Source organism: Podarcis melisellensis (assembly GCF_964234715.1).
Source record: "Podarcis melisellensis genome assembly, chromosome: 4".
NCBI classification, from domain to species: domain Eukaryota; kingdom Metazoa; phylum Chordata; class Lepidosauria; order Squamata; family Lacertidae; genus Podarcis; species Podarcis melisellensis.
Window position 1 is genome coordinate 85,077,170 of NC_138531.1, and position 15,233 is coordinate 85,092,402.

The 15,233-nt window shown below is 43.9% G+C and overlaps 1 protein-coding gene across 1 annotated transcript; it reads left to right on the plus strand.

Moving 5' to 3' along the window:
• Positions 1-716: 716 nt before the first annotated feature.
• Positions 717-12,567, plus strand: LOC309369197 (interstitial collagenase-like). Its single transcript, XM_081909964.1, has 10 exons — positions 717-901; positions 1,992-2,236; positions 3,430-3,578; positions 3,715-3,843; positions 5,605-5,766; positions 7,351-7,462; positions 8,002-8,132; positions 9,185-9,344; positions 11,625-11,728; positions 12,217-12,567. The coding sequence occupies exons 1-10, from the start codon at positions 782-784 to the stop codon at positions 12,318-12,320; spliced, it is 1,416 nt and encodes a 471-aa protein (XP_081766090.1). The 5' UTR covers positions 717-781; the 3' UTR covers positions 12,321-12,567.
• The last annotated feature ends 2,666 nt before the right edge of the window (positions 12,568-15,233 follow it).

Below are 15,233 nucleotides of genomic sequence, written 5' to 3' on the forward strand. Positions count from 1 at the left end.
GCAGCAGGAGAACCAGGCAAAGCATCCCTTGGAGGCTGGATTGGCTGGCGCTGTGGAGCCTGCCGCCTGAGGCAGCTGCTTCACCTTGCCTCACGGGTGTGCCGGCCCTATGTCAAAGATGAGAGATGAGGCATGCCAATTCCTGTCATTAAACTTTCCTATGGGGGATGGGGAATTTAATGTGGATTTATCTAATTCATGCCTCCTGAAACTGAAATGCAACTGGGTTTTTTAAAATCTGTACTCGTCCAAATTCTTCGATGCAGTTTCTCCAACAATGAAAACCTACACAAAAATGCATTGTCAAAGTGTGATATGCACCTGCAATGAACATAATGTGCAAACGTGCATTATGTTAGAAACCATATTAGGAAAACTGTTGGTTAAAATGCGGTCAAATATCTGTGGTGACCTCTTCTTTTTTTTTAATGCAAACTGATGCAGAAAGAGTCAAAATGACCTTGGCCGGAAAAATGAGGAGTAAAATGCAACAGAAATATCTGATCATCACAGCATGTTCTGACACTGAGCAAAACATCTTCCCTTTTCTTTTTATTTTCTTTTTTTAAATTACCCAGTCTAAGGCATTGTGAAAACAGCCATGATGGTACCATTGCTCAATGATGAGCCCTTCTCCGGTTGCTAATCAGAGGATGTTGTAGCAGACGATGAGTCAGAGCAGAGGGAAGTTGTGAACTGCTATATAAATCGGGGAGATCCCGCTAATAATACAAACAAACAAAGGGAAACCATTTACTCTACAGGCAAGGAAGACACCACCATGGCTGTAAGGATGAAGAATCTCCTTGTTCTTCCATTCCTGCTGCTCATCATTATATCTTCCACTTTTGCTGCTTTACTGGGTCAAGGCAACGAGGATGAGAACACCAGGCTTGTTAAGGTAAATATTCGCTTCGAAAGTTTCATGGAGCAAAAGCACACTTTTGTATGCTATTGCTTCTTGTTGTCATGCCAGGACTAATTAAAAAAGGAGGGCTCTTTGGCGCTCCTATTTTATTGAGAGCCAGTGTGGGGTAGTGGTTAAGAGTGATAGACTCGTAATCTGGTGAACCGGGTTCGCTTCTCCGCTCCTCCACATGCAGCTGCTGGGTGACCTTGGGCCAGCCACACTTCTTTGAAGTCTCTCAGCCCCACTCACCTCACAGAGTGTTTGTTGTGGGGGAGGAAGGAAAAGGAGAATGTTAGCAGCTTCGAGACTCGTTCAGGTAGATAAAGCAGGATATCAAATCCAAACTCTTCTTATGTTCGAATCTAGCCCTTCTTCTAAGGCTTTCAGGACAATATGCACACGGTTTCCTCTCTGTGCATGGAATCATAGAGCTGGAAGGGGGTCTTAACAGTCATCTAGACCACCTGCTGCCCAATCTGGAGTGCCAGATGCAAACAACAGCATCCCTGACAGATTGCCACCTTACATTCCTCCAGCGATGGGGGCATTTTACCCTTACATCCAACCCTCCCCTAATGCTTCTGATAGACATCAGGGATTTGGGGGCCTTGTCATTGGTTGTCACCAGCATAAGGACCACTGGCAGTGATTCGTCACCTACTTGGGTGGGTCTGCAGCACCCACAATAGTAGAGTGTGCGCGCGCGCACACACACACACACTACACAGCATCTGACACTCCCATCATCAACATACTACTTGGAAAAGTCAGGTATTGGTTGATTCTAAGAGTCATACCTATTTAGCTAGCCTGGATTTTTTCTGTGCATTTAAAAAAATAAGTCTCTGGGCTTAAAAAGTAGGAAGTGATATCAGGAAATATTCTGTTGTCTGCATAAAAGGCCAAGATTGTGTGCCACTCCCATTCCACACCTACAACCTGACTTAATTGGCTGCTGAATATTACTTCCACTCTGTTTATCTCACATTGGAAACACAAAGGGTCTAAAAGCATCTCTTTCCATCCATCCATCCCTCCCTCCTTCCCTCCCTCCTTTTCTCTCCCCCCCCCCCCCCCGCAGTCCTATTTAAGTAAATTCTACAGCCCTGAAGGTGAGGCTGTGGCCACAATCAATATGGATGATGATGTCGCTGTAACAGAAAAGCTCAAGAAAATGCAGAAATTTCACGGGCTACAAGTGACCGGGAAGATTGATGCCGAAACAATAGCAATGATGAAAAGGGACAGGTGTGGCGTCCCTGATGTGGAGCAATTCACCCTCAACCCAGGGGAGCCCAAATGGGACAGGAAGAACATCACATACAGGTAAAGGTTTGTGAGTTTCCCTTAGGAGTGGGCGGCTTCAATAAGGAAATGCTCTAGTCCTCAATGTACTTGCTCAGGAGTAAACTTAGGACATTCTGCCTACTGTTCTATGCAGAGTTCAGCATGCCTAAGGTTATAGATTTCACTGGGCTCAGCAAGACCTGATTTTTCATAGAACCATTGCAGCACATGTATTAGGATGATAGCCTATGGCCATGGTTGTGAGAGCTGTGCAACGAGGCTTACACACACTACCACCCTGCAAAAACAGCATGAATGCATGAAAGTACACACTCACTCACACTACCACTGCAATTGAGAGCGGGGTGTGTGTGTTAGGGATGTGCATGTACCCTCCCTCACACAGCAAATCAGGGAGATTTGGGCTCTGCTGCCTGCAAATTTCATCCACTTGTGTAAAAAGCGGGAGAAGGTTACAGCCATTCTTAGATGCATCATTGCAGTCGGTGGGGACAAAACTCCTTCAGATTAACAGATCGAGTTGGGTTCCAAATAATGAGTCAAATCTAAATGACACAGAGTGGATTTGAAAAAAGATTGGGATGCTTCCAAAGGCTACAGGTATAGATACAAGGTGGCTCTTGTGTTCACTGCATGTCCCTAGTATATGCAATTAGCAGACTCAGGTGATAAATCTTTTCTTTTTTCTTTAAAGACATGCCTGTCTTGGGGCCAAAGTAGAAAGGCATGTCTTTGCAGTGTGTGTGTGTGTGTGTGTGTGTGTGTGTGTGTGTGTGTTTATAACCAGACTCCACTCGCTTGACTCATCCACCGGGCTGCTATTTGTATTTGCTTTGCTTTCTTTTGATGTATAAGTCAAATGGAAAGATATATTCAAATGTGTCTCTACACCAGCCTTCCCCAATCTGATGCCCTCCAGATGTGGCTGGACTCCAATTCCCATCAGTACCAGACAGCATGATCAGGGGTGATGGGAGTTGTAATCCGAAACCACTGGATGGCACCTGGTTGGGGATTGTGGTCTGTCTGTCCAACATACCGTTTCGTTCTATATTCCGGTTGCCTAAGCAGTGCTTCCCAACCTTGGGTCTCCAGCTGTTTTTGGACTACAACTCCCATCATCCCTAGCTATTAGCTGGAGACCCACATTTGGGAAACACTGGCCTAAAGGAATGACCTAGCACCTTATTTTTGTTTGTTTGTTTTGAAAGGATTGTAAGCTATACTCCAGATATGCACGAATTCTATGTGGAGAAGGCAATCGAGGCAGCATTTAAAGTTTGGAGCAAGGCAGCACCCTTGGAATTCAAAAGAGTCACGGATAAAGTGGCAGATATAGAGCTCTCTTTTCAACGTGGAGGTAACCATACAGTGCAAGAACAAAGTCACCATATGTCCAATTTAATAACAACAACATTAACAACAATAACAACAACAACAACAACAACAACAACAACAACAACAACAACAATAATAATGTATTGTTTTATATTCAGACCACTATGATAATTCTCCTTTCGATGGGCCTGGTGGGACACTGGCACATGCCTTTCAGCCAGGGAGCAACATTGGAGGAGATGTCCATTTTGATGAGGATGAAACCTGGACCGCAGGGGGCCCACAAGGTACCATTTTACAACACTTCCTTGCTCAGCACTGAACTATATAAAAAGACTATGCAGCGCATAGGTGACACAAGGATATAAGCAGCTGGTTTATGCTAGGTCCCCAAAGGCAGGCAAAGGTGATTGGTGGAACAGATAATATCCTTCCAGAGCACAGTGTGTCCTCATTCTGAACTCTTCACTACATAAAGCATTTCTATGAATGAGAGCAGCAACATAGGTGCAAATGGAGGCAGTCCATAGTAAGCTGGGTGCAGGGCAGGGAGTCGGGTGAAGTCAGGAACAGGCTTGCAAGCAGGGAGCCAGGGCGTGTCAGGAGCTCTGGCAGGAAAGCAGGACAGGGTTTAGGCAGGAGCTAGCAACCAAAAATGTTGCTCCTGCAACTTGGGACTGGGGCTAGCTAGCTTTTATCTACCCCGAGGCATAGGGCGGCCCCGATCATCTGGTGACTCGCCCCTCCTGGCCTGGAGGCGAGCACTCCTCCTGCTGGAACTGCCTCTGCAGCTTAGGAGAGGCTGGAGGGTTACTGGACCCAGAGGCAACCTCAGCTTCCCCTGACGGGGCTGAGAGTGGAGCACCTGCAGGCAATGGGTCCTCCATCACCTCAGGAGCCAGAGCAGACTCAGCTGGTGCCTGCACCTGAGGACCCTTCAGGCTCAGGCCCCAGCCCCAGCTCAGCTGGTTCTGGAAGCGGGGAATCCTGTGCAGGCTGGGATCCCTCAGGTTCAGCATCCGAGTCCGAATCCCAGGCCATCACACTGAGGCTCTAGCCCAGCCCTTTCCCTCCTATGCAACTTACCTATCCGCAGCAGTGAGAGTCCCATTGAAAGCAATGCAAACGGGACTTAGCCCACTAATTCACATCCCAATAGGACTTGAGGCTAAATTACATACAATGTTAAATGCATTCGTGAATGTAACGTGTGCAGGACTTGGCTTTCTCTTCTGCCTAAAAACAAACCCCCAGAGGGATATCAGGATTAGTGCTGGGGCATGCTGGAAATTAAAGTTTCCCACTTGCCCCATCCCACCCCTGGCATTCTGATGAATATTTCCTCCCTGTAAACTGCCCTACAATCAAATTTTCCTTTAAATGCATCCACTGCCCTTCCTCTGAAGATCATAGGGCAGTTTGCAGCAGGAGATTCCCTCTTCTGCCAAATAGCAAGGGGGTGGAGTGATTTTCATCAGGACTGTGGAGCAGGGAAAGGGTCAAAAAGCATCTCTATGCATCGTGGTCCCAGTCCTGAGCAGTGCCCACCTCACTGGGGAAACCAGAAATGTTAAATGTAGCTTGACCTGTCCTTCCTTCCTTCCTTCCTTCCTTCCTTCCTTCCTTCCTTCCTTCCTTCCTTCCTTCCTTCCTTCCTTTATTTTTCTACAAGGAGCTCAAGGTACTTTACGCGAATCTCCCCCTCCTCATTTAATGCCCAAAGTGACCCTGGGTTGGGGTGACTGGCCTAAGGACTCCAACTCCCATCAGCCTATCAGTGAGCTTCCTGGCCAAGTCAGGAAGGTCCTGGTCCGACACTAGCCCAGAGTTTCCCAACAACCTCCAGCTGTTTTGGACTACAACTCCCATCATCCCTAGCTAGCAGGACCAGTGGGACCCAGTGGCTGGGTCACATTCTGCAACCCTGATATGCAGAGCCTGCACTCATCCTCTGAGCAGCAGCCCCTAGTGAAAGCATGCCTGGAGTCTATATTCTGACCCTTTTTCTACTAGTTTCCCCCCTAATGGAACTATGATCTCCTTTTCAGGGCACAACTTGTTCATCGTCGCTGCCCATGAGATCGGACATGCTCTGGGTCTGTCTCACTCCACTGACCAGGGAGCACTGATGTACCCCTCCTACACATATTCGGACCCCCGCACATTTCAGCTCAACCAGGACGATATTGATGGCATCCAAACCCTCTATGGTAAGGCTAAGGGAAATCACCATAAAGTTGAAACGCATGTGTTCTTAAACAAAGGAATTGGTTTTGCCTGCCCGTACCTTAAGATGGGAGTGGGGAACATTTGCCACTCCAAGAACGACATTTCCTTCTTGGCAACCTTTTTTGGGGGTCAGCATGGCACTGGTGGCCAGAGGTGAAAGAATGTAAATTTTCACTTGGTGAAGTAGAATTGGTCCTCTCTATCTTCTCATCTTGGCAAGCATGAGTCCCTGTTGCTCAAGGAGGATGTGACGCAATCTCAGAGGAGGTTCTGGTCTAGGGAGAGAGGAGGTGGTTTGGAAGGGGTGTAGCTTGTGGGGGGGGGAGTCCCAAGAGTGGGCTGTGTTTGGTCTTTAGGACTGAGGTTCCCCATTCCTGTCTTCTGGTCTTCTGGAGAGGCACTGCTGCTCTCCTTTGTGAAAGTGTGACATAATTCTCTCCGCAAAAGAGGGAAGAATAATCGAATCATAAAATTGTAGAGTCGGAAGAAGAAGAAGAAGAAGAAGAGCTTGGATTTGATATCCCGCTTTTCACTCCCTTTAAGAAGTCTCAAAGCGGCTAACATTCTCCTATCCCTTCCTCCCTCACAACAAACACTCTGTGAGGTGAGTGGGGCTGAGAGACTTCAAAGAAGTGGGACTAGCCCACAGTCACCCAGCAGCTGCATGTGGAGGAGCGGGGAAGCGAACTCGGTTCACCAGATTATGAGTCTTCTGCTCTTAACCACTCCACCACACTGGAAGGGATCCAAGGGCCATCTAGTCCAACCCTTCGCAATGCAGGAATCTCAGGGAAGGCATCCATGACAGGTGGCCATTCATCTGTCTTGATGTTGTGCTGCTACAAAGGAGAAGGCCTTTCCCACTCTTGTTTTGGAATGACTTCTGGCATGGGGGCACATTTGCTGCCAGCACCTCAGGTTTCTTGGTGCTGCATGATGATTTTTGTAGGCACATAGGCTTTTGAGTTTTGGAATTGTGCTCTGTTTTTTAAATAGTTTTTTTTGTGAGGGGTTAAAAAAGCAACCTTGAATTTTGTCATTTTGGGGGTCAGTGATGGTTTAAAATTGGATCTATATGTTGCACGAGTTAATTTCATTCACCCTTCCGTAGATCGCCCCTGGGATGTTTTGATGAAGGGTGGTTGCAAACCTATTTTAAATAAATAAATAAAGCTGATGGGTGGACCACAACCTACTAGAATATGGATGCACCTTTCAAGGGAAATGGAATGCAATTCAGAGGTGTTTTGCCATAGGTCCTCTTCATTTCAATAGGGTTTGCATAGATTGGGCCCACATCTGAAATATGCCTTGTTGCATCAAAATGAGACTTGCTTTGCCAAAAAAATAAATAAAAAAAAATTACATTGTAGCAAAAGGCTTTTTTTTCAGTTTAACCTTCACTGAATGCTGCTGCTCTGAACATCACCTTGCTTGCTTGCTTGTTTGTTTGTTTGTTTGCTTGCTTGTTTGCTTAATTACTTACTTACTGTATTTCCATATGCTTAAGATTGCTTAAATTATCCACTTGACATGAGGCTTCCTTTATTTTTCTTTCCATTTAGGAAAACCTGATATCCCAGTAAAAGGACCCAAAACACCGGAAGCTTGTGCCCCCAGCACCACTTTTGATGCTGTCACCACCTTACGTGGAGAAATGTTGTTCTTTAAGGGCAGGTAAGTTGCTTTCTTAAAACACCACTTTGAACAAAATTTCCATCTCCAAACAGAACTTGCATCTCTAATGCCTTGTTCCAGCACCCCACCTGTGCCAAAGCATGCACTCAGACTCTCGGCCCTGCATTTCGAGGCGAAGTCACAACAAAATGAGCCATAAGAAGCCATAAACAAATGACATTAAAAACAGCAACACCACATACCTATCGGTTCAATTCTATGTGCCATGATGGAACAATTCAGTGTTGTGTGACTCTCTCTTACACAGACAGACAGATGACAGATCAGTCTATGGCGGCTTCACCCCACAACTCACAAAATCAGGCTAATAGTCTGGATTCATTCCACCATTTTGTCACAAAAACAGAATCACAGAATTATGCAATCATAGAATGCAGAGAAAAGCATCAGACTGAAGTCAGAGCTCTGGACCACGTAGTTCAGTATTGTCCACATTAACTAGCTCTCCGGGGTTTGAGACTGGAGTCTTTCTCTCTGGAGATGCCACTCACATGTTTCCATCAACGTTTTCAAATTAGGTATTTCTGGCGCAAACACTTCCAGTCAGGTGTTCAGCTCGAATTCATCGGTACCTTCTGGCCGAATCTGCCATCTGGAATACAAGCCGCCTATGAAAACTATGAAACTGATAACTTCATTGTTTTTAAAGGTGAGTGGCGAACTTCGATTCCCTTGCAAAATTGCTGGGACTAGCTTATGCTGCAGAATAAGTACAGTGGTACCTCGGGCTACATATGCTTCAGGTTACATACGCTTCAGGTTACAGACTCCGCTAACCCCGAAATAGTACCTCAGGTTAAGAACTTTGCTTCAGGATGAGAACAGAAATCGCAGTGGCGCGGCAGCAGCAGGAGGCCCCATTAGCTTAAGTGGTGCTTCAGGTTAAGAACAGTTTCAGGTTAAGTACGGACGTCCGGAACGAACAAACAGCAGCTATTTAACCTCCCTAAAATGCAGATACAAACAACACACAAGTGAAACATGTAACTCCTGACTGGAATGTGCAAAGGTTCATCCCCCAAAAGTATTGTACTGTTCGAAAAGGTTTTTGGGAATGCTAGCTTTGATAGATGGAAGAAGCTAGTATTACAAAAACGATGGCCTTCCTAGCTTCCATTCTGCAATGTCGCTGAGGGTGTGTGAAACCTTTGCTAAGCCTTGGCTAAGTCTGAAGGACAGCAATGTGGCAGAACTTAGAACGTGAAGTCCAAATTCTATGAGCGAGTTTCGCTTGGTCAGGCTGCAATATTACTTGGGGTTCAGTTCCACAGAACCCAACAGAACTTACTTCAGGTAAGTATACGGTACGTAGGATAAGGCAGCCAATTACAGTGGTGCCTCGCAAGACGAAATTAATTCGTTCCGCAAGTCTCTTCGTCTTGCGGTTTTTTCGTCTTGCGATGCACGGTTTCCCATAGGAATGCATTGAAAATCAATTAATGCGTTCCTAGGGAAACCGCCTTCAGACCACTCGATCTTCAGATCACCTTTTAATACCAAGCCACTTTGGATACAATCACATGAACATAGCCAGCAGTAACCATTAATTCATTCATTCTTAAAATATTTATATACCCTAACTCTCTATCAAACCTTCCTGAGGCATCTAACATAAAACAGTTTCCCTATAAAAAAATTATTTAAACAAAACTGTTTTCCTTGAATTACATGGAATGTTATCCCTCTCTCTTTTCCCCCCAGGAAACAAATATTGGGCTCTAAATGGATATACCATTGAATCCGGCTACCCTAAGAGCATCTACCAGCTGGGCTTCCCAAATACTGTGAAAAGAATTGATGCCGCGTTTAGCGATCCAGAATCTGGGAAGACATATTTCTTTGTAAATGAGAAGTATTGGAGGTATGGCTTGACTATTCTGAAGTTCCAAATGAGGGATGGAACAGTCTGTTTTCAGTCTGGTCGATTTTGCCAACATTTATTCATAAGTCTGTCCTGTCCCATTTCCACACCTGTCTGTGATTTTTTTAAAAAAAATGCATAGATACAAAAAATATTCAACTGCAAACTAAAATATGTATTTTATCACAAAATGCTTATTAAATGCATATTTAAGTAAGTATTTGATAATAACACACGTATTTATTTATTTATTTATTTATTTATGGATTTAAAACAAATTGTAGAAATGGGAATTTCAGTGTACATTTTTCTAACCCCATTTTGTCCTAAAACAATCATTTTTAGGCATTTTTTTGAGCTGAAACTATTGACAAATTTGGAGAAGTGTGAGATATGAAGGATAACAATATTCAGATCTGTATATCAGTCCAGGATGTACAAATTAGGTTGGGGTCTGCTTAAAAATACGAACGGAAAACTCTCTTTTCCTAATGTGTCACTCTTAAAGTGTGGCCACTATATATTAATTTACTTGCATATATATTTTTTCTCGCTTTCATTGAGGAAACCCAAGGTTACAGATTCGATCTGTGAGAACATATCCTAGTATTCAAGAGGAAGCAATAGAGGCTGCATACATGCCATATATTTAAAACACATGTAAAACACATGATGCTGTTGTTGTTTGTTATTTAGTAGTTTAGTCGTGTCCGACTCTTCGTGACCCCATGGACCAGAGCACGCCAGGCACTTCTGTCTTCCGCTCCCTCCCGCAGTTTCGTCAAACTCATGCTGGTAGCTTTGTTCATGGCTTTGAGAACACTGTCCAACCATCTCGTCCTCTGCCGTCCCCTTCTCCTTGTGCCCTCCATCTTTCCCAACATCAGGGTCTTTTTCAGGGAGTCTCATGAGGTGGCCAAAGTATTGGAGCCTCAGCTTCAGGATCTGTTCTTCCAGTGATCACTCAGGGCTGATTTCCTTCAGAATGGATAGGTTTGATCTTCTTACAGTCCATGGGACTCTCAAGAGTCTCCTCCAGCACCATAATTCAAAAGCATCAATTCTTCGGCGATCAGCCTTCTTTATGGGGAACTACTGGGGAAACCCTGGCTTTAACTATACGGACCTTTGTTGGCAAGTTGATGTCTCTGCTTTTTAAGATGCTGTCTAGGTTTGTCATCGCCTTTCTCCCAAGGAGCAGGCGTCTTTTAATTTCATGACTACTGTCACCATGTGCAGTGATCATGGAGCCCAAGAAAGTAAAATCTCTCACTGCCTCCATTTCTTGCCCTTCTATTTGCCAGGAGGTGATGGGACCAGTGGCCATGATCTTCGTTTTTTTATGTTGAGCTTCAGACCATATTTTGCACTCTCCTCTTTCACCTTCATTAAAAGATTCTTTCATTCCTCCTCAGTTTCTACCATCAAGGTTGTGTCATCTGCATATCTGAGGTTGTTGATATTTCTTCTGGCAATCTTAATTCCGGTCTGGGATTCATCTAGTCCAGCCTTTCACATGATGAATTCTGCATATAAGTTAAATAAGCAGAGAGACAATATCCAGCCTTGTCGTACTCCTTTCCCAATTTTGAAACAATCAGTTGTGCCATATCCAGTTCCAACTGTAGCTTCTTGTCCCACGTAGAGATTTCTCAGGAGACCAATGAGGTGATCGGGCACTCCCATTTCTTTAAGAACTTGCCATAGTTTGCTGTGGTTGACACAGTCAAATGCTTTTGCTTAGTTAATGAAACAGAAGTAGATGTTTTTCTGGAGCTCTCTAGCTTTCTCCATAATCCTGCACATGTTTGCAATTTGGTCTCTGGTTCCTCTGCCCTTTCGAAATCCAGCTTGCACTTCTGGGAGTTCTCGGTCCACATACTGCTTAAGCCTGCCTTGTATAATTTTAAGCATAACCTTGCTAGCATGTGAAATGAGTGCAATTGTAGTTGGAGCATTCTTTGGCACTGCCCTACTTTGGGATTGGGATGTAGACTGATCTTCTCCAATCCTCTGGCCACTGCTGAGTTTGATTCCCCCAAAGAATCCCAGGAACTATAGTTTGCTAAGGGTGCTGGGAATCATAGCCTATTTTCATAGTCACAATTTTTTCCGAGACATTATTTTTGGACGTCATCCCATTTTTTAATGGTTCTTTCCATCAATCTAGCTGATGGCCTTGTTTATAGAAGTGAGAAGTTTCCTTAGCTTTCCGTGAATTGTGAATAAAACCTATTTAGGTTGTTTTAGCTTCAAGTAACAATGCTTGTCTTTGATCAGGTATGATGAAATTAGACAATCCATGGAAACAGGTTACCCAAGGCTGATAGCCCAAGATTTCAAAGGAGTTGGCAAAAAGATTGATGCTGCCATACAGCAAAATGGTAAGTAAAGGAATAAATTGGTGCCTTTTTTAATTGTAGAAATAAGATTCACCTGGAACTCAGCAAGGCTTAAAGAATAGTCCAGGATCTCATATATTGTGTTATTAAAATGTATTAATTGCTGTGTTGTTTTAATGGATTTGTTTTGATGCATATTTTAAAGTTGGTTGAGCTTTTTGGGGTAAAATCACTGCTGACGTCCAGATTTTCCCGGATATTTTTAGTGATTTCTACTTTGGCAACCTCATACTTACTCAGCTGCTGATTCAGGCATTAAGCACTACATTAATTTAATAACAGCAGGAACCATTGTAGACATACCCTAAGACCGGACTTACTCCAGTTTTACAATTTTGCCTGAACTTTGATACAGTCATGAAATCATAACTTTCTTTTTTTCTTTCCTTTGCAAGCACATCTCACTTCTTCTGAAAGAGATTTGTTATCCCGCCTTTTCATTTATCCCTATCTCTTTTCTCCTTTTTTAGGGTACATCTATTTCTTCCGGGGAAGACGGGTGACTCAGTTTGATCCTCGGAGTAAAAGCGTTGTTCCGCCCATTCGAAAGAGCAACAGCTGGCTGAACTGTTAAAACATTTAAGGAGTGCTTTCTAATTATTAGTTAGCACTCCTGTTGTGCCTAACCTTAATTTATAAACAGCAAATCCTCCTTTATCTACTGTCAACTGATGAATCAACAATGGCACATGGAATTATCTTCTCACCCAAACGTACAGAAATTTTGGCTGAGTAAAACGTGCCCTAAATGTTCTTATGCAATCCACTGTGTTGTAACAGATGTGACTCTGCTTCTTCTATAAAAGACTTGTTATGAGGAACATCACTGTGTGTGTTTCCTTTGTGATTTTCTGAACCGAACACCACATATAGATTCACAACCAACCTACTAAAACCAGTGCTAACTCTCTGAAGTCAGAGAGGAAGAAGTTCACCCTTTTGTAACTCTTTGGCCTGATTCACACATTTATGTGCCTCACTGGATTGGTCATCACTTGATCATCACTGGATAAGTCAGTATGGAATTGCCATCTGTACTTTTATCTCTTTGATGGCTCATTCACTCGTGAATAATAATAATAATAATAATAATAATAATAATAATAATAATAATAATTTATTTATACCCTGCCCATCTGGCTGGGTTTCCCCAACCACTCTGAGTGGCTTCCAACAGAATATTAAAAAACAATAGTCTATTAAACATTAAAAGCTTCCCTAAACAGGGCTGCCTTCAGATGTCTTCTAAAAGTCTGGTAGTTGTTTTTCTCTTTGACATCTGGTGGGAAGGCGTTCCACAGGGCGGGTGCCACTCCTGAGAAGGCCCTCTGCCTGCTTCCCTGTAACTTGGCTTCTCGCAGTGAGGGAACCGCTAGAAGGCCCTTGGCACTGGACCTCAGCATCTGGGCAGAATGATGGGGGTGGAGACGCTCCTTCAGGTCTACTGGACCGAGGCCATTTAGGGCTTTAAAGGTCAGCACCAACACTTTGAATTGTGCTCGGAAACGTACTGGGAGCCAGTGTAGGTCTTTCAAGATCGGTGTTATGTGGTCATAGGGATGGGGGATAAATTCAATTCAGTTCACATTTAAAGAGGAACCTACCTAATTTGCACTTTGTGAAATTCACAGTTCACTGGACTTTGCAACACAGTTCTCCAACCAAGTAATGTGTACAAAAATGCATACACTGGGGTAAAGTGTGCAAAAAAGAATTTGCATACAGGTGGAAATATGCATTTTTGTCCAAACTGCATACAAAAAAATGCTTATTAGGAGAAATTTGTGTGACTGCGGGATACATCAGGCTTCTCCACAACTGAGCAAAATGTGGATTCACACCTGCCTGTCTCCCCATTGATGTAGAAGTATCCATATGACTTTCTCTTCATCCCATTGTTTCTTCCTTTAAATGTGGGGTTTCTCCATTCTTGCCGCGTCCAGAATCCAGAGTTGCAGAATCAAAAACCAACAACCCTACATATAAAGGAGGAGAAATCTGGGACAGCAATAGAGCGAAACCCACATTTTTCTCCAGTTTGATCAAGGCCATCTCCTTCTTGAAGCCTTTCTCCTTAAGCCCTTTGGAACTTTGGTAGGCCCTCAAGCATGTTCACTTCATCAAATCTGGCCCTCTTTGAAAAAAGTTTGGGCACCCCTGAACTATGTGATCTTCAGGGTTGATTCCTCATACTGAAAAAGACAGCATGGTTAACTGGCACAAATTAACACATGGTCATCTCCACACACATAGTTGTTTTCTTCAGCAGCCTTCATGAATTGTTGGCTGAACTCTCCCTATTATCGAAGTACTATTTAATATACCCATTTTCCACAGACCCAGAGGCTCTGGGAGAAGGGAGATGAACCAGTCATACAACACTCCCCAGTTTAGCTGCTCTATCTCACTGGGGTACAAAGGATTGGTTTCCCCAAAGCGCACCATGGTTGTGTATGGTGCATGCCATTCAACCCAGGACAGCACTTGGTAATCCCAGACTGCACACACTGTGCCATATGTTTGTGTGTGTGTGTGTTCAGATCCTGATAACTCTTTTTTTAAAAAATTACCCGCCAAACCAAAATAAATTTTTTTTGCATATGAAATTACTATAACAAACAACAACATCATTTTGAAGTTCAGGGTAGAGGGACAAACATTTGACGGGGGAAAGCCGGAATATGAATTCACCTCAGGAATGGGGTAGGGTTGCCATATTTCAAAAAATGAAAATCTCCTCCCAAAATGAAGCTTTTAAGCTATTTTTAATGGAAATTTGCCCCCCAAAATCAACACTTCTAATATGGTCTGCCTTATACCCAGGTTCTCCCACACATTTAAACCGATTTCCGAAAATTCCACCCGAACGCCATTTTTGATGGACGAATCCCGGCTATGTCCTGGAGATTCCGATTGTATGGCAGCCCTAGAATAGGGTGGATCCAATTCAAATCTAGTAAAGCTCCCTTCGTCCATAACCAGATTCAAATTGGGGTTCTCACTCTGCTTCCACCGTCTCAGGGCGGGGTGTGTGTTAAAAATTATTACCTTAAAGAGGCAGGTAAGGGGTGACAGTATGCTCTCACCCTGTGAAGAAGAAGAAGAAGAGTAGTTTGGATTTGATATCCCGCTTTATCACTACCCTAAGGAGTCTCAAAGCAGCTAACAATCTCTTTTCCCTTCCTCCCCCACAACAAACACTCTTTGAGGTGAGTGAGGCTGGGAGACTTCAGAGAAGTGTGACTAGCCCAAGGTCACCCAGCAGCTGCATGTGGAGGAGTGGGGAAGCGAACCCAGTTCACCAGATTACGAATCCACCACTCTTAACTACTACACCACACTGGCTATCTTGAGGGATCTTTTCTCAGCTGCAGATAACAAGCAGAACATAATTTGTAGCTGGATTGCTTTGGAAAGGGAAGGGGGAAAGAGGAAGAAGAAACCCGTAGGCAAATCATGAATTTCAGGTGATCCAGCTGAGCACTAA